The sequence below is a fragment of the Arvicanthis niloticus genome, chromosome 11 (genome assembly GCF_011762505.2).
Source record: "Arvicanthis niloticus isolate mArvNil1 chromosome 11, mArvNil1.pat.X, whole genome shotgun sequence".
Classification (NCBI taxonomy): domain Eukaryota; kingdom Metazoa; phylum Chordata; class Mammalia; order Rodentia; family Muridae; genus Arvicanthis; species Arvicanthis niloticus.
In genome coordinates, this window is record NC_047668.1 from 77,632,045 (window position 1) to 77,654,594 (window position 22,550).

Genomic DNA, 22,550 nt, shown 5'->3' on the forward strand with positions numbered 1-22,550 from the left:
TTGGCAGGCTTTCTCACCTTCTCCTCCCAGCCCTGGTTCCCAGCTTCACAGTAAGAAAATGGCTTTTCCTGTCCACTTGTTCTCAATAGCCTCACTGGGTCTGTTCAAAACAATACATCAATGTGACATGAGCTATGGCAGCCTATTGCAACAGCCTCAGCGGGGAAGTTTATCTGTTTGCTTAGAAGTTGTCCTCTCTACTTTGGGACAATGGAGCAAAAGAACCATGAGGGGAGGGTGGGTAGAAAGACTCATAGTCACTGAGTCTTGCTTTGATTACAAATTGAAAATGTCTGAAGAATATAAACAAAATACTTTGTTGAGAAGACAGAACTCTGGGTAATATCTTATTATGAAAGCAAGATTTGAATAATTGGTCTTCAAAAAAAGGCAAGAAAACTGCAATTCTACTAATTCTTCAATCAGGATCTCACAGAAGAAAGATGAATGAGTCTTCTGTAGCCACCTCTGTTACAAGTCATTCCAGCAGGCACAACTCCCAGGAGAGTTGTGGTTTCTTACTAGGAGACTCCTGGCTTATACTTCTGCTCACTCAGACAACTCTAGTGTCTAATTTGACACTAGACAGGGGGGGTCTAATTTGGGGATTGAGCACCCCACCTACTCAGTAGAGGAGGTAAAGACCAAGGAGCTCTTCGAATAATAAGCTAACTAAACCTATTAATGAGGGGACAAAGGCCTTTTTACCAAAAAGAAAAAGAAAAGGCTCTGATCAAATGAAAAGGCAACCAGTAGGCAAAACAGCCAGTGCCAATCACAGAGCAGAGCCTGTCCAAGAAACAGGCTGACAGGACAGGAGGGGGTCATCCTCAGCCCCATGAATTACACTCAGAACTTAAAAGGAATGTGAAGCAGGAGCAGATGCAAATGCTAGGAGCTGAGCAAAGAAAAACAAATCAGCAGGAAACAATGCTAGCATCCCGGAGCCCAGTGCAGAGGGAAGGAGAGAGGACCAGACATAACCTATAGGACCAGGTTAATGGGAGAGAATGACTATGGGACAGATGGAACTGTTTTCTTAGGGATAAATATTTTACCAGTTACCTTGAAAGGAGCAGTTTGAAGTTTTTCAGGAACTTATCCCCAAACCATATATATATATATATCATGGTTCTACAAAAATATATTCAAGCTAACTTTGTAATAAAACATATATAAACCTCTTAATAATGTGTGATTTTAGCTCTTCACTAACTTTTTGTTTTCACAAAGTCCCCAGTTGAAGGAGCCATTTCACTATCAACACTCACCTTAGCTGGATAGCTTTCCAGAAAAACAGATTGCATATGAGCAGTACCTCACTTCATTTCCCAGTGGAACACACATAATGACAGGAATATAGGGTTTTTTTTTTCTTTTCTTTCTTTCTTTCTTTTTTTTTTTTTTTTTTTTTTTTTTTTTTTTTTTTTTTTTTGTAACTCTGTTACGGTACCATTTTCCAAAATGGCACACCAAAAAATGAACTCCTAGAAGGGAAAAAAAAAAAAAAAAAAAAAAAAACAGTAGAGTTGTCTGAGTGAGCAGAAGTATAAGCCAGGAGTCTCCTAGTAAGAAACCACAAAGACAGATCAGGGTCATGATAAACAAAATGACCATGGAAATAAAACAAAATTAAAACAAAAACATGGAAGAGCTAAGTGACATGTCTTGCCCAGGAAGTAACATTACCAAGAATGTCTAGTTATGGGCTGGAGAGATGGCTCAGCCATCAAAGGCTAGGCTCACAACCAAAAATGTAAGAATGTCTTGTTATGGCCCAAGAACTCAAAAGTCATAACCCATGTTCCTTACCATAGCTTATCTCAAGCATATTTCAAAAACCGATTTGTCAATGACAAGGATAAACCTCAGGAGGATCATGCTAAGTATGAGAAAGCACATGTCCAAAATGATTCAAACCTCTTTATGGTGACAACTCACTGGCACTGTGGATGGTGACAAGGGTGGGTGGAGAGGCCAGGGCTCAGCTACAAAGGGGCAGAGGGACGCTCTGGGAGCAATGGGCACATTGACTTTCTTCATGGTTAGAATGACTTCACATATGCAAATGTCAAGTTTAATCCAAGTATGTTGTTTATTATTGCATAGCAGCTATGCCTTTATGCCTGATCAAGATTTTAAATGATAAAAAGAGTATGTTGTTCATCGAGCTTGAGCATATGGAAGATCTCAGCCTCAGTGCTGATATTTCAGTACTGGGCTCAAGAGACTGTGTATTGTAAGGTATCTGTATCTACTCAATATTACCACAAGCATCTCCAATGACAACCAAAGATGATGCCAGACACTACCAAATTTCCTCATAGTGAGGGAAGCCATTGGGAGAAACCTCAGTTAAGAACCTGTCTGTACCACGAGGGTCAAACCCTGTGCTGTAGGAGAAGAGAGTTAAGCAAAGCAAGAATCAGGAAGAAAGGTGAGAGATACTTGCTTCTCTACTTATTTCTCAGGCATGTCCATTCATCTTACCTCAGTGGGGCTTCCCGAAGCCATGTAAGATGTCTCCTCATTGCCCAGGTGTGAAAACCAAGACCTAAGAGAGAGTCCTACATTTGCTGCAGCCCTAGGTCTTCACAGTGGCTTGAGCTCTGAGTCTCACGGGTAGGAAGGTTTAGTCATGTTCCAATGCCCAGCTAAAACTCCCAAATAAAAGCTCAGAAGGACCAGGATGGAAGGGTCTTCATTTCTGGTGGCAATCTAACAAGAAAAAGAACTATAACGCTGAGGAACTGAGGGCATTTAGCTTGAAGCAGAGTGCTACACAAGTCATGTTAGACAAAAGATACAGAAGTAAGGGTGTTGAAGAATATTCTCTTCTGACACTTGAAAATGGAAGAAATTGGGCTGGTGAGATGGCTCAGTGGTTAAGAGCACTGGCTGCTCTTCCGGAGGTCATGAGTTCAAATCCCAGCAACCACATGGTGGCTCACAACCATCTGTAATGAGATCTGATGCCCTCTTATGGGGTGTCTGAAGACATCAACAGTGTACTTACATATACTAAATAAATAAATAAATAAATAAATATTGTTTAAAAAAAAAAAAAGAAAGCTGTGCGGACTCAGAAACAGACAATCCTTGTTAAAAAAAAGAAAAAGAAAAAGAAAAAAGAAAGAAAATGGAAGAAATTTGTTTCCCAAAATGACCTGAAGTCGTTAATATAGGGCAGGGGGTCAGATCCAGACCTGTGGTTCTTCTCAACATAAGAGAGACTTCAGAGAAATGTGAACCTCAGACCCTTTAAAAAGCAAGGTTCCCATGTAGCCAGCCTCCCTTCTCTGCACCTTTGTCCTCCTATAAACCCAAGCCCTCCTATAGAAAGACATTGTTGGGGATGAGAAGTGTGAAGGTCTTAAAACCTCTTCATGAACAATGGGAGAGACTTGACAAAGAGAACTTTAGAACCCACACAAATGATGTCATCCAGTCCAGCCCCCTCCCAGCCCTAAGAAATCTAAACCAGTCCTCAATGGTTGACCACCCAAAAGCACACTCACAAGACTTTCTTTAATCACAACATTCTGATTGGAACCTTAGGCATCAGAATTTTATGACCATCTGTATGTGTGTATGTGAGAGAGAGAGACAGAGACAGACAGAGAGACAGACAGAGGCAGAGACAGAGAATTATGTGAGTTTGTGTTAATGTGCTTACAAGGCAATAATATTTTAATGACCAAGGCTTACATTTTTGAAGTGCCTTTCTCCTTTAGATCTCAAGAAATGTTCCATATGGGCCTTTAAATTTTGTAATTATATATTTTAACAACTTTATAGTGAATAATAAACAGAATCATTAAAGAGAGAAAAAAAGTTTCTTCCCTTTTATAAACTTGAACTAGTGCCAGGACACCATAGCTTCTCCTGTCTTTTATGTTCTACAGATGTAAATTTTCATAACTGCTATTAATATCCCCATATTCCCTTAAAGTTTTACTTTATGTAACATTACATAGTCTATATATGGTTTATATCCTAGCTCATTTACATATTTTAGAGTGAGTGGATATTCAAATTGTTAACATAGCAGATTATTCAACAAAATTGTCAAAGAATTTGAGCATTCACATTGCCATTCACAGGAATATCACAGTTACCTTCTGACATTTTGTTTGCTTGCTTGCTTGCTTGCTTGCTTGCTTGCTTGCTTGCTTGCTTGCTTGCCCACCTGCCTGCCTGCCTGTCTGCCTGCCTGCCTGCTTGCTTGCTCTTGAGACAGTCTCACCATGTGATTCTGCTGGCTTGTAGCTTACTATGGAAACCAGGAGGAGACTTGAACTCACAGTGGCCTCCATCTCCATCTCCACCTCCACCCTCTTCCTGCCTCATGTGATGGAATACAGGTAAGTGCCACCACACAACACTCCTGATTTATTCATTTGTCCATCCATTCATTTATCCACCTATTCGAGATGGATCAGAAGGATGGTAGTAGCATTCTGAGTACTAGGCAGAGCACTACTGCTCACACTGACTGACCTTAAACTGCCTGCTTCCTGGACGATGTTTTCATAACCCACAACAGGGAAAGTCCTTCTTGTAGCCAAAAACCACCCTAGTCATCACCCTTGGACCCTCTTGGATCTCTGAGGGAGTGGAGCCCCTGCTTATTGCACCAGGCTCCCCAGGACAGGCTGGATTTCCTTTCCTCTCCTGGCTCCTTTTAGGCCACCTTCTGTTTTACATCACTTCTCCATTCCCTGTCTGCCCTTCAAACAGTCCCACATACCCCTTTCCTTCCCATTAATTTATGTATTTATTCACCTTACATCCTGGTCGAAGGTCCACTCCTCTCAGTCCCTGCCTCATATGGCCCGTTCCCCACTGCCCTCTTCTCTTCACCTCTGAGAAGGGGGAGGTCCCCCCTGGGTACCAACCTACCCTGGTACCTCAAGTCACTGCAGGACTAGGTGTATCCTCTCCCACTGAGGCCAGACAAGGCAGTTTGTGGAACAGGATCCACAGGCAGGCAACAGAGTCAGGGACAGCCCGTGCTCCAGTTGTTGGGGGACTCACATGAAGATCAAGCTGCACCTCTGCTATGTATGTGCAGGGGGCCTAGGTCCAGACCTTGTATGCCCTTTGGTTGGTGATTCAGTCTCTGGGAGCCCCAAAGGGTTCAGGTTAGTTGACTTTGTTGGTCTTGTGGAGTGGCCACCTCCTGTAGCCAGGCAGAACTCCCAGTGGAGGAATAAGAACATCAACCCATCCACAAACCCTTCTACCCAAAATTTGTCCTGCCTACAAGAAATGCAGGACAAAAATGAAGCAAAGACTGAGGAAACCAATGACGGGCCCAACTAGAGACCTACCCCATGGGCAAGAACCAGTCCCTGACACTATTAATGATGCTCTGCTATGCTGATGACAGGTGCCTAGCGTGACTGTCCTCTGAGAGGCTCCATCCAGCAGCTGACTGAGACAGATACAGACACTCACAGCCAAATATTAGATGGTGCTCAGGAGTCTCGTGGAAAGGTTAGGAGAAGGATTGAGGGACCAAGGAAGACAGGGACTCCATAGGGTCTTAAACTGCATCTCCCTTATCTGCACCCTCAAACTCTCCCTTTGTGCCTTCTTGCATCTGCTAAATAAATTCTTAAATTTGATGACTTCACTGCAGGAAAGCAAAGAGACTAGTACTCCTCTGGGCACAGAATTTCCCTAGGGCTATGTTTGCCCCCGGGCTCCTGCCAGCCCGGGAACTCTCTTCAGCCTGCACTGTGGGTGAGGAGGTTCCTTCCCTCTGTGCTTCCATCTCTTCTCAGTCTGAAGCCACCTTTTCTGGCTACCTTTACATTTTTCCCTAAGAAAATCCTGTATATTTGATGTCGTCTTGGTACACATTCCTTGAAGGACCCGGAGTGATACACAGCTGTGGGTTATATAGTTCTTAGGAGTTTGCGGTTACAGGAGCACAACTCGAAAGGGCAGCACAAAGAAATGCTGATGATCATGTGACTAATTTGAATAGAAGGTCCAAAAGTCTTGGGCTTTACAGAAGACGGGGGAAAATGGGGACTGAATACATTTCTATTGCTTGAAAGCCTGTAGAGATCAAACATTTTCTCTAGGAAGTCCTCAAAATTCTGGAATCCCTTAGCTAAAGGATGTATGCATAACTCCTGACTCTCAGAATAAATTACCACACTGCTTTCCGGAAGGCGTTGGTCATTTTACACACACAAGCAAATGAGCTTTGCAACTATTTCTCAACACGCAGTTTCCTTTCCACTGCTTTTTTCCTGGCTAGTTTAGAAGCTGTGGATAGCCCTGGTCTTGTGTTTTGATGCTAATTCCACTTTCCCAGGAGGGACTGCAGACCAGAAGAGGAGTGAATCAGTGATTTTGTGAACCTTCTGCCCACTTTCATTTGTAAAATAAAGGCTAGAGCTGGTGATTGGGCAGTAGAAGAGGTAGGTGGAGCTAGAAGTTGGGAGGAAGAAGGAATGGGGAGGGGAAAGGAAGGAGGAGGAGAGAAGATGGCCACAGATGTCTGAGTATCTCTAGCAGTCTAAGGTAGTTATAAATATCAAGGTTAGGTAATTGGGTTAACAATTCTAATTGTGTGGACATCTTGTGAATTGAGTATTTGCTAATATATAAATCCATCGGATAACCTGAAGTGTAGAGTGAAAAATTATAAAGGCCTTTTTATGAAATATGTGTAGATTCTTTGCCCTTAGACCTAGGCAGAAAAGTGCAGATTCCAGGACGAGGAACTGAAAATAAGATTTCAGGCCTTCACTTCTCCGGAGCACATTCCGGGTGGAGGACATTATTCCCTGAATCAAGCCTTAGGCAGTAGGCCCGCCTATGGGTGGAAAAGGCCCAAGGCAGGAAGACACATACCTGACCATAAAAAAATACAAGCCATCTAGGTGGGGCTATAGCAGGAAGAGGTGAAGATAGTTAATCTGAAGTAGTTGGTAAATGGCAGGATAGGACACAATGACATGGTAAAAACCACATTTTTGAGAAGAATGCAGGGTGATTTCCACATGACACTAACCATTCAGGGTGGGTTTCTCTGGAATGTTTCACTATTCTTATGTTATGTATCCTTGACAACCCCTCACCCCCCTTCCCACTCCCCTGGTTTGTGGTTTTTCCCTTTAAAACCCTCCACGGACTGGATGTTGGGGTCGAACCCCACTCCTGCGCGAGTGCGTGGTGAGACCGCTGGCTGCCAGGTTTCTTCCCTAATAAACCTCTGCTGATTGCATCCAGGTATGGTTTCTTGTGATCTTTGGGTGGTCTTGATTTCCTGAGACTTGAGGAAGGGTCTCCTGAGTATGGGGGTCTTCAGAAGTATTAAGAATCTTATTTCTACTGGGTACTGGAATTGTTATATCTACTGCATGGGGGTGGCAGATACTCCCTGGGTTTTGGGGACTGGATGCCTTGGAGCTGATCTGTGGAGGCAGCGGCCATGGCAACATCTCATGGATCTCAGGTCAGCACTCCTGGCCAGCCAGGACTGCTGTTAGTGCAGGAACATGGCAATCAGACTCGGAGCTAGCTGGATGTGTCCACCTTTTCTAAGGTTTTCTTTAACATTCAATTCTTTCACTCAGAGTGGAATTAACCCACCCTTAGGGTTTTGTCCACTGGTTTTTTTATTCCTTAAATGGATGTTCTAAGTCCCTGGCCATGTTTCCTTCTCCCTATGTGTCTCACTTTCCCTGAAGTTCTTTGGATGCTGTCTTCTGTTGGGAGCCGACTTTTAGCAGAAAGCGGCTAGATTATCTTTGCAGCCATCTGGAACCATATACCCTGATAAGAGATTTGGTTTTCAATAGCCTACAACAGCTGAAGCACACTCTGATATCCCACATATTTTGTTTTGCTGTTTATTGCCCCCAGCTGCAAGGCACACATGGTAGCCACGCCTGCAAGGCATGCAGTTCACGTGCTGTCCACGTGCTATCCAGGCCATATATGCCTGTAAGGCGCACGTGGTATCCACGCTATAGACGCCTATAAGGCTTACGTCATATCAACACCTGCAAGGCACATGGTATCCACGCTCCTACAAGGCACGTGGCAAAAGCGTATAAATACCTCAGAATTCCCTTCAATAAAAGAGACTTGAGACTTGAAAAAAGAGACTTGAGACTTGAGACTTGGTAAGAGACTTGATCAGACCTCCTGTCTTGTCTCCATTCTTTGCGTCTCTTGCCCCTGCAGCCCTACTCTCTCTCTTGACCAGAGCACTTAGCCCCAAAGCGTTGAGGCAGAGTAAAGGTCACAACAGTCTTCAGTCTGTTTCCTTTCTCCATGGGTTCCTCCTACTACTCTAGTGAAGTATTTTATAGAAGGCAACCTCTTCCCACACCACAAAAATCACCTGAGACCTTTAAAGTGCACTTGTTCTAAATGGATGTAAAATGTCAGGCATAGATTCTCCCACAGTAGGTGCCCCCAACTCAAACACTCAAGGAAGTTCTCCACAGTGGTTGTCAAAAAGACTGATGAGGGTCATATGAGAAATCTGAAGCTCCTTGCTTCTGAGGACCATAAGGATTCTCAAGTTCCTTTCCCTTCAAGGATTTCTTCTGTTCTGACCAGGGCAGTCCATATGCCTCTTGGCTCTCTCTCCAGGCACATAACACTTTAGCTCTGCATTGTCACACAGCATCCTGGGTCACGTCTGTCCTTCATGGCCACTCTCAGCAATGCTGCCAAGAAGCTTCCACTGAACTCTTTTTTGCTGAGAACTCAAGCGTTCTGCTTACAGTCTGTCAGCCTGAAGTCTGCATCACAGGACCATGTACTATTTCAAACTTATTGAAGGGACCCCCTTTTGATTAAAAAAAGCCTTGCAAGCCCCAGGAAATAGGGGACTTCTTTGTCCACATTGCACAAGATGTCCAGAAAATATAAGTCAAAGTGATCAGTTTTAGCAACAGCAGGCAGAGAGATGCTGGGATGAAGCAAGCATCCCCTAAGAGGATGAGAAGGAGAGGGCGAGAGAAAGGACCGCCACATCCTGTTCAGTAGTGGAGAGAAACGTTTTTTTTTTTTTTTTCACTTCCCGCAAATTTTGTTCTGAATACATCTGAGCACAACATAGGTAGGGCTTTCTGGTGTCTCAGTGACGAATGAGATGAAGCTTGCAGTAAGGATGGCTCCATTCCCCTGGGATTGACTCCAGTGGCCTCCCATGCCTGGCAGGTCCTCAAAAAATAGACCATTCACATGAAAATATTATTGCCTCCAATTACTTCAGTTCTGTGGTAATTTTTCATTTTCAAAAAGAAGCCTGGAAAGGACAAAATAAAACATTAATAATGAAGGAATATGTCGACCCTGAGGAATGAAAGGAAGAAGATGGACCTTCCTGTCAGCACCAAGTCCACACTGATGTGCCATACAGATGTTAATGCTGCCATCTCCTAGGCCAGGATATGGCTCTTTGCATAAAATCAAGGTGTTAAAAAAAATCTGAATAAGTCCATTTTTTTCCTATTCTCAAATCAGTTCTCCCAGAGTGAAGACCACCATTCCTTCTGCATACCTCATACTTTCAGCATCTAGTACCAAGAAATCCCATGGGAAAGAAAGGTATTGGACTTTTTAAACTAACATTTTCCAAATGTCTGGAGTTTTGATACCTTTCCCCTAAATACTGTCGATTAGTAAGCAGAAAACTGTATCATGCTGAAACATGTATCGCTCTTTGATTCTACATTCATTTTTCAAAAACTCAAATCCTCTTTCCCTGTTAACTTTTACCAACATTTCAGAGAGCTTCTTCTCTTGTTGAGTTTATCTAATATTTTGGCTTGAAACCGAACTTCTAAATCAAGGTCACAGTTTTGCTAGAAAGCCTTATCTGCAATCAAAAGAATGTTTGTTGAATTGTTTTCTAAAATGTGGCTTCCCTAAAACAGGATAACATGGTCCTCAGAGCCACATTTTTGTTCACTCACCCACTCAACTTCCCTGCAGCATAATGAGAAAATCTTCTAACCCGACGAAGAGCAGTTCATGGGGGATGATGAGTCCTACAGCAGAGATAAGAACTGAGAAATTATTTCTCTGCCATCTGGTAAAAGGGGGACAAAGTAGATCTTAAACAACACCCACAGTGAGGCTCATGGGGGAAGAAAGGATTTGGGGTTACAGATGACAGCAATTCAATTTCAACAAGCTTAAGCAAAACAGTCAATGTAGTAGCTTATTACCTGGGAAGTCCCAGGATGAAGATGGTGTGTGGTGTGACCATGTTCATACAACATGATCATTTCAAGGATGAAGATGATCCACCCGAGTCTGCCCACCCTGTTTCTTCTCTCTATTGTTCTCTACAGAGTTTAATCGTTTCTAATGCACACATGAAGCAAGGCAAATGACATCATCCCATTCACATTCCTGCAGCATGACCAAAAGCAAGGTTCCCTTTCCAGCCTGCTCTCCATCAATTTCAGAGAAGGCTTCTCATGTGCCAGACCAGCCTTTATATCCCCATTTTCAATCCATCTAAGGACCCAGGCACCTGTGGCCTACAGCTACAGGCTTCTCTAGTGCCCACAGGAGTGGCCCTGAATGTGGCATAACCAGTTACATCTCTGATGTCACAGAGTGACATGGAGATGAAATTCCCAACATTCAGTGGTCTGCCTGGTTCCTGTTCTGCCTGGTTTGCTTGCTTTGCTCCAGGTGCAAGGTGAGCAGTTCAGGTCTGTAGCTGCAGTTCCCTTCCTTGCTTGTCCCTTTTCTCTTCTGATCTATATTTTCCTTTTCTTCTGAGAGAAAAGTACAATCACTGTTCTTTGCATAGAAGAAACAGCAGCCCCAGTTAACAGAGTATGTACTCAAGAATCAGAACATTTCACCTGTGCTGGTTTCTGTTTCTTTAAATTATTATTACTTTGCAACTGCCTCTCATCTCAAAGACTGTCACCAAATACTACCATTCTAATTGAGTAAGGTATAAAAAAAATAAATAAACTCCATGATCCTGTGACATTCCAAAACAAAAGAAAAACAACAAAGAAGTAACCCCTCCAATGCAACATACTAATTTTAAACATTTAAACACATATTCACCCCGGACTGTCGTCTGCATTCATTATGCACAACTGGGTTTCTGTGACAGCATAAAAGTCCTTAGGCTTCATTCAAAGTCCTTAGTAAGAAGTATTTAGTTGGCTTTGCTTTATTATATTGTATCCCAGGCTGATCTGGAACTCTCAGAAATCCTCCTGCCTCACCTTCCCAGGTTCTGGGTTATAGACAGATATCAGACATCATATCCAGCTGTCAATAAGGATTATCCCATTCAGTACTAGATCTTTAGTTTCAGTGTTTCTCAAACTGCGTCCTGGGAACTCCCACTGTATGTATCAAGTTGTATGGGGCTGCTTGTCAACTGCATATTCTAGGCTTCGTTTCACTTCTATTGAGTTGGAATCTTTTGGGGGAGGTCTTAGGAATCTTCAGTTTTAAGCTTTGTAAATGGCAGTTCTACAACCTGAAATGTGAGAAGTTCTGTTCAGAAACTTTGGGGAGTTTTACTGAGATTTTTCTTTCTTCCACATTATTTTATCAGTAAAATGTAACTAGCCATCGTATGAGCTGTGCTGATTCGAGGTTTTTATGACAAACGTTGACACACCTACTGACAGAGGCCAGAAGCCCCTCAGATCTAAAATTAGCCTCTCCAAGGAGGTCACACATTAATGAACAGGAAAGGTAAATTCCACTGTAGCAAATTTTTGTGATTATAGCAAACAATTCAATCAATTGACTATCTTGGATACATAGCAAGAATTGACTGTAATAAGATTTTTTTCTAAAACTTTCTTCCATGTTAACAACCTTGCCTTTTGTAAACAGGATTTGGATCCCAAGACAAACTATCAGGTCATATATACAGGTCATATATACAGCAACACACTGAGAGTCCCTCATAAAGTTCATGTATTTTAGAAAAAGAAGACCTTTATGGTATGTGAATCCCAACCTTTCTCTTACAGAGGAATAAACTAAAGGCCAAGTCACAATGCTGACCACAAAGCAGAACCTCCCAGTGTCTCCATTTCCCAGGCTTCTGCTACTGGAGTCCATAGTGAGATAGCTCTTCCTAGAGTATCCACTGCTCTCAAAGGTTCAGAGGTGGTTGCAAATATACATGGGGGAATGGGGAGTATATGCTCCAGGACACACACACACCTACATATGTAGGAAAGAGAGAGAAATATGATAGATAGATAGATAGATAGATAGATAGATAGATAGATAGATAGATAGAGATAGATAGATAGATAGATAGATAGGATAAACTATGAAATTTAAAACAAAGGCCACACATAAAACATGAGACTTGAAATAAATGCCATTCAGCCACTTTTAGTTCCTCATTTATTCTTTCTGCTCTCAAGGCTCCATGGTAGAAAACTTTGAAAGCCTTCACCAGCACTACCAAAATCTGGCAAAGCTAAAAGTGGAGATGCACCATAACCTTAAGATATGTCTGAGTGTCTGAGCAATCACTCATTACTTATAGAGACACATCTGGGGTGGCTCTGTTCAAATGAGAGAATGCTGAGAAACTCTTCTCTTGTGACTCAGAGTATCTGCTCTAGTCTCGAGCCTGGATTTCACTATTCATTTCACTGTTCAGCAGGTATGTAGGGAGTGACACCTACAAACTAGAAGCTATAACATGCCTCTCAGTACTAAGGTTAACTGACAAGAGAAAGCAAAATTGTGTCGTTTTTTAAGTTACAAGCTTTAGGATCTGGGCCTATTAAGCTATGCTGAGTCACAGAAGGCTCCCATGAAGGGGCAGCTGTCTCTCTTGAAATACAGCTAGAAGCTTACCCAGTAGAATAACAGAAAAGGAAGTCAGGATCATGCAAGCCTTGGGATGTGTGCACAAGTATGTGAAAATGTAAATCAGCAAAGATCACATTCCGCACAATGTGGGCAAAGCTGGGTGATTTCAAAATAAGAGCAATAAAATAATAGTCATCTACCTTATATGGCTGGGCAAAAGAATACACAGTGGTGGCTGAGGAAGCTGCCCTTAAAAGTGGGCTTCAGAGCGAGAGCTCGGCCCTGCTTTCCATCATGAAAGGTTTATATGTCTTCAGTGCTCAACATCCACCTCTTTCAGAAAAAAAAAATTGCTAATATTTCTAGAGTCCAAAAGCAATCCTTGGAAGGAAAGGTGCCTAATGATCACAGTAGAGGGAAAATGACCCATTCCCAGGGTTGCTGAAATATCAGGTCTTCTTTGCACTGTGTTGAGAATCATGGATCGTACAACAGAGTTTTCCATTAGTAAGAGACAGGTGAGTGATAGACAGGAATCATTCAAGACTCCTCCATCCACAAGTTGGGTGACCAGAGAAATCACATACCTTCTGGGGTATTGTTCCTGCTGCAAATGCCCTGTGAATCTGATGTGACACTTAGACGGGATGTGAGACAAGGCATCTATCACAGTCTTAAAGCACAGTGGACACCCATTGAGGTCATTTCACCTATTCACATAGAAAACCTTTGTTAACTAAAGAAAGAATACAAAGTAAATCCGAACTGAATTTTGTTCTCAAGGGCCTCACAGTGCAGTAGGAATGTAGAGGACAGACCCAAATAGCTATGCTGAGGAGAAGTTACCACCAAGAGAGGCGGAGAGATCCGTGGGGTAGCAGAGAAGGGAGAGATTTCTTGTCACGTATGGAGGAGCAGAGCCTAGAGCACTTTTGTGCAGGTCTGGCACTTTGACTCTTCTGATGTGGATATGGACAGAGACCTCTCAGAACCAAGACAGGTTTCATGGGGACCATGGCAGAGCAGAGTTCAAAGCCTCACTCTAAGCGCCTACCATACATGACTCTATATTCTCACCCTCAACTCATTCGCAGACTTGCAGTAGAGGACGAGTCATAGGGAAACAGAGATGGGGTGGCTGGCCACAATCCCAGGTCAAGGAGAGCAGGGACTCGCCAGGGGCGCTCGGTGAGAAGGGAGGGCTGTAGAGGGCGGGGGCTGGCGGATGGGAAGACAGGCCGAGGGGCGGGCAGAGGGTACGGGCGGCCCCCGGGCGGTCCAGCATACTGGCCCAGTCACGGGAGCTCACACTCAGGCTGGCGGGCCATGGGGCGGCGGGTCCCGGCTCTGAGACAGCTGCTGGCGCTGGCAATGCTGGTGCTGAAGCCTTCACAGCTGCATTCCCGAGAGCTGTCAGGGTCACGCTGCCCTGAGCCCTGCGACTGCGCGCCGGATGGAGCCCTGCGCTGCCCTGGCCCTCGAGCCGGCCTCGTCAGACTGTGAGTAGAGGGCGCCCCAGGTCCCTGCCTTTTGTTACTCGATGTTGGGCACCTTTGCTGGAAAGCAGGATGCAAGGCTGGACCCTGGTCAACTTCTCACCCTTCCCAGTGATGAGGACCCAGGGTTTGAGGCTGTCTTTGCTACTCCTGTACATTCTGGACCTACACTTTCCCCGTAGGGGAGACTGAGGCAAGTGACTTAAAACTGCCCCCAAACCTCAGGGAGCCTGCCTCTATCTCCACAGCTGCCTATAGGTTTAGTAAATTGAGTACCCCTCCTTGACTGAATGGTTCTGAGCCTTGGCCAGCCAGTTCTAGGAAGGCTGCTATGGGCTCTGTGCTGTGATCTCTAAGTGCAAAGTACTCAGGCCCTGGGGTCTAATTTGTCTGCAGGAATGCTGACAGTCTGGCCTCCGGCCACCAGGTGAGCTCTTAAGTGTCTGCAGCAATAGACTTGCCTCAGCCTGGCTAGCTAAGCAGTGGCAGAAACGTCTGTTACCTGGCTTCTGGTGTACCATTCACAGATGTGATACAGGCGCTGCAAGCATCCACAAGCAGAGAAAGGCCACTGCTTCCTGAAGCTGTGGGCTAAAGGCAGGAGGAAGCCGTTAGTGCTAAGATACCAACTGTCCTTCCATGTAGAAAAGGGTTCTTCGGGTTTAGTGATGCTGATTCATGGACATGGACAGATGACCAGATGGTTGGATGGCAGGTAGGTCAGTAGCTCCCTGGGCTTGAGGATGGGTAAGCAGCAGTGGGTGTCTGCTCATAGCGGTAAGGTTGAGAGTAATGGATTTTTCTAAAATTGGATCGTAGTGATGGTTTCACATAAGGAAACTAAAACCATGGCATCGTACGTTTGAAATGGTGAGTTTTGTGTTACATGACTTAAATCTCAATAAAACCAAAGGAAGTAGGAGGTACCACAAATACCCAGGTTAGTGGGAGTTCTGCCCTGTGCTTTATCTCATCTGATGATATTTCCCCTTGGGAGGCCAGCAGCCTGTCTGTGCCAGCTTCTTGGAGGAATTTACCTTCCCTGAATACTTGGTCTGCTCCCTTTGAGCAAGTTAATGGCCTTCTAGGAACAGCTGTGGTTGAGAGAAACAGTTAAGGGTTGAGGGCTTTCTATTAATTAACTTCCATTAATTATCTTGTCAGCTCTATTCCCTGAAGGCAATGACCATACTGGTAGAATTTGTTTCAATCAATCAGCAAATCCATGGAACCTGCCTCCCAGGTTCTGGCCTTGCCCTTGTGTGACAAGCCTTCTGTGTTGCTCTTGTGTGTGATTGTGTCGCAGCAGCCCTGCTGGAATGCCTGAAGCTCACACTTTAGATCTGAGATCTGAGATCTAAGATCTAGTAGACCAGGTGGAATTGCTTACTCTGGGTCCTTCGCCTATTACGTTGCTGAGAGAGATGTTAACCACAACCTTTCTGCAGTTACTTGTCTTTCTAAGGAAATTACTTTTCCTTTAATTAAAAAAACTTCTCTCAACATCTTCAACTTTGGTACTGACTGGAAAGTGCCTATAGCCGAGGGAGAAGAGATAGGTCCGACTCGTTCTAGCCCCTTAGATGCTGTTCACATGCTGCTTCAGGGGGAGAACCCTGGTAGGCCCCTTTCCTGAAGAAAGCTAAAGCAAAAATACAAGACACTACTTCATTACCCTAAGGCATGGTTTAAATAAAGCTTCAAAATGGTTGCAGTGCTCGCTCTGGCTCGGTGGGAGGTGGAAACAATAAAATTACAGCTAGCAATTTTGGTTCTTTGGAGTCAGTTCTGAAGTCTTAGAAGTCCTTCACTACCCCCAAAATCCTCAACATCCTCTACAGTTGGTACCTTAGCATCCGTCACTGAGAACATCCTCTCCTAGACATTTAGAAAGTCCCACATCAAGTATGGCAACTTTTACAAGATCATGCTTCCTAATATCGGATAACTGAGAGGTGACCTTGTCCTTCAGGTGAGAGCTTGGTGAAGGTAGAGCCATTGTAGGAACAATACTGAGAATACAACATCCATGTAAAAACAGAGATGCACTTGAAAATATAGAAAGCTTGTCACTTAGAAACGATGATTCTCCAGATGTGAATCTCTGCCAGCAACAGGACATCTCCAGGCTAGGCTTGGATTTCAGGCTTTGCCCGTCATACTGAGTCAGAAATGCCGAGAAATCCCTAGGGGTCACTGAGGTTGAGAACCAATCCATTGCTCTTAATGGTGACAAAGGCTTCCCCCAGCTACATGTGCCCTTCTTCACCACCCTTCCATACATATACTGACTTATTGGAGGAAGAAAGCATAAAATTAAAAAAACCCAAACTCAGAGACAGATGGGAACCAATCAGGACAATGGACGGTTTGGGTTTTTGTTTTTCTTTAAAAAAGAATAGAGAAAAAATTTCACAGAGAATAACAGACAGAGGACACCAGGGATGAGGGAGACACTTGTTAGACTGAGCTCTCGACTGGAGCAGGAGGAAGTGGTAGTCCAAGAACTCACAGGAGGAGTTAGTCTGAGGATCAGGGTGGTCTGTGTGTTGAAGACAGGTGAGTCAGTAAGCGTGTAAGTCAACGTTGAAGCGCGATGGGCAATGGAGGGCCACAGGCTGACAACCAGATTGTAAACCTATCATTTGTGAGGAGAAATGAATAACGCAATGGAAAACCCATCACAAGGCAGAAAAATGGGTAATGAATTATCAGAAGTAAATAAACAAAAAGGAGCTGAGGTTTCGGAGTAAGGCTTCCAGAGGGGAGCTGTGGTCGGGCATGAACATGCATGCAGGGTTAGGCTTTGCAGTGGGGGTGAGGGGATACCCGGGCTGTGGAGGATAGAGGGAGGGAGTACCTCAGAGTGCCTGAGAATTCATCAGCATCCCTCAGTAGATACAATTGAGCTTTAGACATTTCAGATGCTGAAAAGTGTGCCTTCTAAGACTTTTGTCTGAAGTTCACTGTCTGGTTTTAAAAGAACAAAAAGTGCACGAGTGATAATTGCTTATCACTGACAACGCACTGCTGGCAATTTTTCAAAGCCACATTGTTCAAATTATTCATAATTTTCCTCCCCTTCCATTTCTCATTAAAGACATAAGTGTTGAAAACCTAAACTTTGACACAAGAAACAACCTCCTACATTTTCATTTGTTTTAATGGGAGGGGATAAATAGAAAAAAATGATTTAAATTTCCCTTTTTCTTCTTATTAGCTCTAGGCAACTGGTAAGGGGTAGGGGGAGAAATCTCACCTTGCACGTAAGTTATATAAAGATCTTTGTCTCTATGACAACAGAAAGGTTGATCTGCTTGATATGGAAACAGCTTCTGAAAACTTGCAAGTAAGTAAACGCTAATAATAATTGTGGCAATTTATTTTCTGCGTGTTGTGCCTACTTAACAGAGATTAAGCCTCTAGATGTTCGCTTACGGCACAATCCAGAGACTCTGTAAGGAGAAGCATGAGAAGCCAGCAGTTCAGTGTGCCTGAAGCTGAGCATAAGACACTCCTGACTGTCTCTGTCTGCCACCACTCCAGCAGGGGGGGGGGGGGGGGGTGTCAGGTCTAGTCATAGCATCAGTGCAGTGACACCAGACCACGTGGAGAGTGTGGTCTGCTCTGAGGAGACAATCGAGGGGCAAACACCCAGGACACGGGTGTAAGAGGAGAGAGGGCATAAGGCTCTAAGGAATTCCAGTGAATCACAAGGGACTGAGTTCTTCAAAGGAAGACTTTCTTTGTGGGCCAAGAGTGAGGAGGCTGGACCTTGAAATAAAGAAAGAACAAATGTGCAGGAACTGCAGGTTCCGTCAGAGGAGTTGGGCTGAAAAGAAAAGCAAAGAACAAAACTGAATGAGTTCTTCCCTCGCTCAGACCCTTTGGAGAAAAAAATTAAGGGAAGATGGAATGTCTTGAGAAATCTTTGATTGATTACCCAGAGAACTAAACAAAAAGTTGTACAGATGGCTAATTCAAGTCACTGTTTGATACTTGCATGCAAAGAGATAAGTACAAACCATGAGTAGGAATCCCTTCTCCTTGAAGCACTCACTGTGTTTACCATACATGCACACACGCACGTGCACACACACACACAAGCACACACACACACAAGCACACACTGTGCCCAGCCTCTCCTCATACTTGTCTTGACAGTCTGTAGTCACATCTTTCTTGCATATTTTATCATTTGTTTAAGTGTGCCTTCTCTAGTACAGCAGATGTTTGAACCCCAGTACCTTGACATCAGGAGGGAAGCGGTGGTTTGTTTTGAAGGACTGTTGGCCAGTATCCCTGACCACTGTCCTCTAGATGCCAGCAGTACTGTCATATGACAAGCCAAAATAGGGATGCCTTCTGAGGGCCAGTCTTCCATCTGCTTTCATTTCCAGTCAGTGTGCTGGACTGAGAACCATTTGTAGACGTCAACTTGGGATTAAGTTTAATTTAAGATTCCCAGCATTTCCTGTGCATTATGATGATCAGCACTGAACTACAGGTGATTGGATTGAGTAGATAGGCTGGGTGTGGCAGGGCACGTCTATAATACCAGCACACAGGAAGGAAGCCTAAGGCAGGAGGACTGTCCTATGTCCAGAAATTTAAGGTCTGCCTTGTTTACGTAATGAGTGCAAAGCCAGCCTGGGAAAGCAGTGTAACTGACTAGGACAACAAACCAGCACAGGAAGGGAGTGCATGTGGTAACTCATTCCACTGCTAGGCATCGCTTTCTAAATGTCCATCTACTCAAGAACAGGAGAGATGACGGTTCTGTGGGTAGTCAAGGGAGTTCTTTGTATCTTTGTGTTGTGTTAGCATCCAGATCCTGCCATCTGCTGACTCCCTGGTTTGTCCTTTGAATGGTAAATAACAGCTGCATCTCCAGAGAAGCAAGGCCAGGCTGGGAATGTAAGTCAGTGACACAGCACTTGCTTGGCAGGCATGAAAACCTGAGAACCGGGTTGCAATCTGCAATCTGTCAATCAACCAATCAGTAAAACAAGAGGTGAGGGGGCTACACCTTACTCATCTGAGGATACCCATCTAAATTGTTCTAGTCATTTGCTCCTATCCCAGGAGCCATTAAAAACAAAATTAATAAAACCAAGGCAAGTGAGTTGGGACATTATTAGGTTCCCAAATCAGGAAGCACCAGCTACCAGGCCACATGAAAGTGTCCCCAGAACAGAAGAGAAAGCCTTCCAAGCTCCTGTAAGAACAGGGATTTCCTGCAAAAGTCTTCCTTTTCTCTTGAGCTTCTCTTCTGACAGCCTGTCCACCAGGCTTTGAAGGCAACTCTTACATCTGATTAGTTGAGAAATAGTCTCCTTGTTCTAAGCTATTTAAGCATCACGCTTTGTTTTTTTTTAAATTACCCAAGCAGGACACTAATACAAACAGCTCCTAAAATCTCAATGAAAAGCATAAAATCCAGCTGGATCCTATAAATAAGAACCCCTTTGGCTTTGGGAGTAGATCCTCACTAGAAAACAATAATTCCTTGGACTGTCTAGGGTTTTGATTGTTTAACCCCCAAATCTGTGAATTCAGGTCTCATTTCTGCTCATTCACCTGCCACTCTCTGCTTCTCAAGCCCATTGGTCAGCCTTTGTTTAGTTTTTATTTTTTACATTATTTATTTAGGGCTGAAGAGATGACCCACAGCTAATAGCACATACTGCTCTTGCAGAGAAGCCAAGTTTGTCTCTCAGCACCTATAATGGGTAGCTTGCAACTGTCTATAACTTCGGTTCCAGGAATTCCGACAGCCTCTGGCCTCTGAGCACTTGCATACACATGGTGCACGTACATTCATACATGCATGCACATGTACACACTCAGAGAGAGAGAGAGAGAGAGAGAGAGAGAGAGAGAGAGAGAGAGAGAGAAAGGGAGAGGGAGTGAGATGCACAGAGAGAGGGAATTAAATAAACATTTTTCAATTAATTTTTATTTTGTATATATGAGTGTCTGTATGCATGTGTGCATGTATGCATGTGTGCCACACATGGGTGTCTGGTGCCCAATGAAGCCAGAAGAAAGTATCAGATCCCTGGAATTGGAATTACAAATGGTTGGTTGTGAGCTGACACAAGGATGCTAGGAATCAAAGTCAGGCCCTCTAGAAGAGCGGCAAGTGGTCTAAAGCACCGATTCATCTCTCTCCAGCCTCAGCCTCCATTTTTAAAAGTAAGGTAACAAAAACCTCTTTCCAAAATGCCATCTCCCAGAGTGGTAGTCAAGGAGTCTTAACCATGTGTAACTCTGGTTGTCCATGAGGTTTGGCAGTTGAGTCGGAACCATAGAAAGAAGCCTTCTTGTTCACTTCAGACTAAAGTGTGATGGATCCCTAGAATGGATGTTCTTTGTGCCAGTACTTTCTCTTGGTTGGAGAAAAATGCAGATTTTAATGAAGATTAGCAAATTTCCTCCCATATCTTTTTTCCTTTTTAGAAGAAAACTAAAAGAATACCATTCACTAGGCTCTGCTTCCACACTATTGGGAACCGAGACTCCTCCCAGACAGCAAACTGCTCACTACTGATCTACGTGGCCCTGAACCACAGCTGTTTAATAACAACCTGAGCAAGATTCAGAAAAGCCCAGTTCACAAACAAAAGAGCTTGCACAAGGACGGCCTTACCCTTCGCTGCTGTTACAGCTGCCGTTGACTGTGCTGCTGAGTTTACTCCCGGGTCCCCAGTCTATCAGCAGTCACTATCAGCAGTGGCATCTTTGAGCCCTGGGACAGGGATGCTCTGGTGTGATACAGTAGAATCTGCCACAGCCCCCACATGGTCTGAGTCAATCAGGATGACAGTCCTGGGTAGTCTAGCTTCTAATAGAGGCGCCTTTCTCTAATTCTCACTGTGGTTTGGACTAACAATAAAACCCTGTGCCTGTATGAAGAGAATGTGATGGTTCTTGTCTCTGTGTAGGACTCTGGACAAACAGGGCCTAGCATGGCAACAGTGTCAAGAGTACTAGAAAATCAATGTCTCACATCATGACAAAGTATTATCATAATAAACTGACTATACAGAAAGATGGAACAATCCACATCCCAGATACAAAGCTGCACAGCAAAGATCTATCATCTAACAGCCAAGCCTGCCTGAACAGTTGTGTGCCTAGAAGGTGTCCATTAAAGAAAGTGTGTTACTGCCTCTACTCAACCTGGAAGATGGATGAGTTAAAACCTCAAAAAACAGAGCTCATTATTGCCTGGAGTCTAATATTCTGACCACCCAGTCTAAGCTGCCTCTGAAAGATCCCTCCTCAAGACTAAGCTGACTTCAGACTCAGCTGCCCCTTAGGACATCCAGGCCCCTTTTGAGTACTTTTCTTTCCTCATTGCCATCCCCAGGCTCAACACAGAAAGCATTCAGGTCAGACACTCAGGATCTGGACACTGACCTGTGGGGGCCACAGACTCCCATGCCTGGCCCTGTAGGAACCCTTAGTCTTCCAGTCAGATGAGCGAAAAGACCAATGAGCAGATGACTGGAGGAAATGCAGGTGGTCACAAACCACATGAAGATCATAAACATGGTGGGGTTCAGAGGGAAAAACCATCTTTCTTAGCCAAAAGGACAAGGAAGCTTTGGCAAACAGCTAGTTCACCAAGTTGAGTAAATTCCATCCTCAGATTAATTAACAATATTTGGTGTATTAGCTGCAGCCAGTATGTACATGTTCAGTTCCAAAGAAAATGAGAGGAAAAGACATTTTGAAGTGCCGGGGCCAAGAAGCTTTGTAATAAGTAATGGAGCTTCCTGAAGCATAGCTACAGGGTCACTGCCCTGACAACATAATATTCTCTACCTCTGAGAAATATTTTTGAGAAACCATTACAGATGACACAGACATTCCCTGGGGAGAATTCAACATGTTGTTTCATTTGCCAGAGTTATTCTTGTCGTGTTATATTATTGCTGGAAGAATTCTAGTTTAGAGGGTACATTGAGTTATTTTCCTGTGTGTCTTTAGAGAACTTTAAATGGATTTTGAGTGAGGGCTTAGATGTGTTTACCATTTTCCTCTGAGGCTTTATATTTTTAATTTAGTTGTTGCACAAATGACTTGGAAAAGCCATTATCTACAGAATCTTCTTAACATCTTCATTCACAGGATATTTCATAAACTCCTTGAAGGAGTTTCTTGGGTGCTCCAGAAATGGCCCTCTCAGAGGCAAGTCACTCAAACTACATTTCCCACTGGGGAAGTTCCAACTGACTG

General features: G+C 43.9%; 1 protein-coding gene across 2 annotated transcripts in view; it reads left to right on the top strand.

The window, feature by feature from the left end:
• Nucleotides 1-14,048: 14,048 nt before the first annotated feature.
• The window catches only part of Lhcgr (luteinizing hormone/choriogonadotropin receptor), a 50,357-nt gene continuing 41,855 nt past the window's right edge, over nucleotides 14,049-22,550 (top strand). The window contains exon 1 of one of the 2 annotated variants that reach the window (XM_076942457.1): nucleotides 14,049-14,306. In XM_076942457.1, the coding sequence (XP_076798572.1) occupies nucleotides 14,134-14,306 (173 nt within the window). In that variant the 5' untranslated portion in view covers nucleotides 14,049-14,133. The remainder of the gene's footprint in view (nucleotides 14,307-22,550) is intronic. The other variant, XM_076942458.1, reaches the window with a different exon arrangement.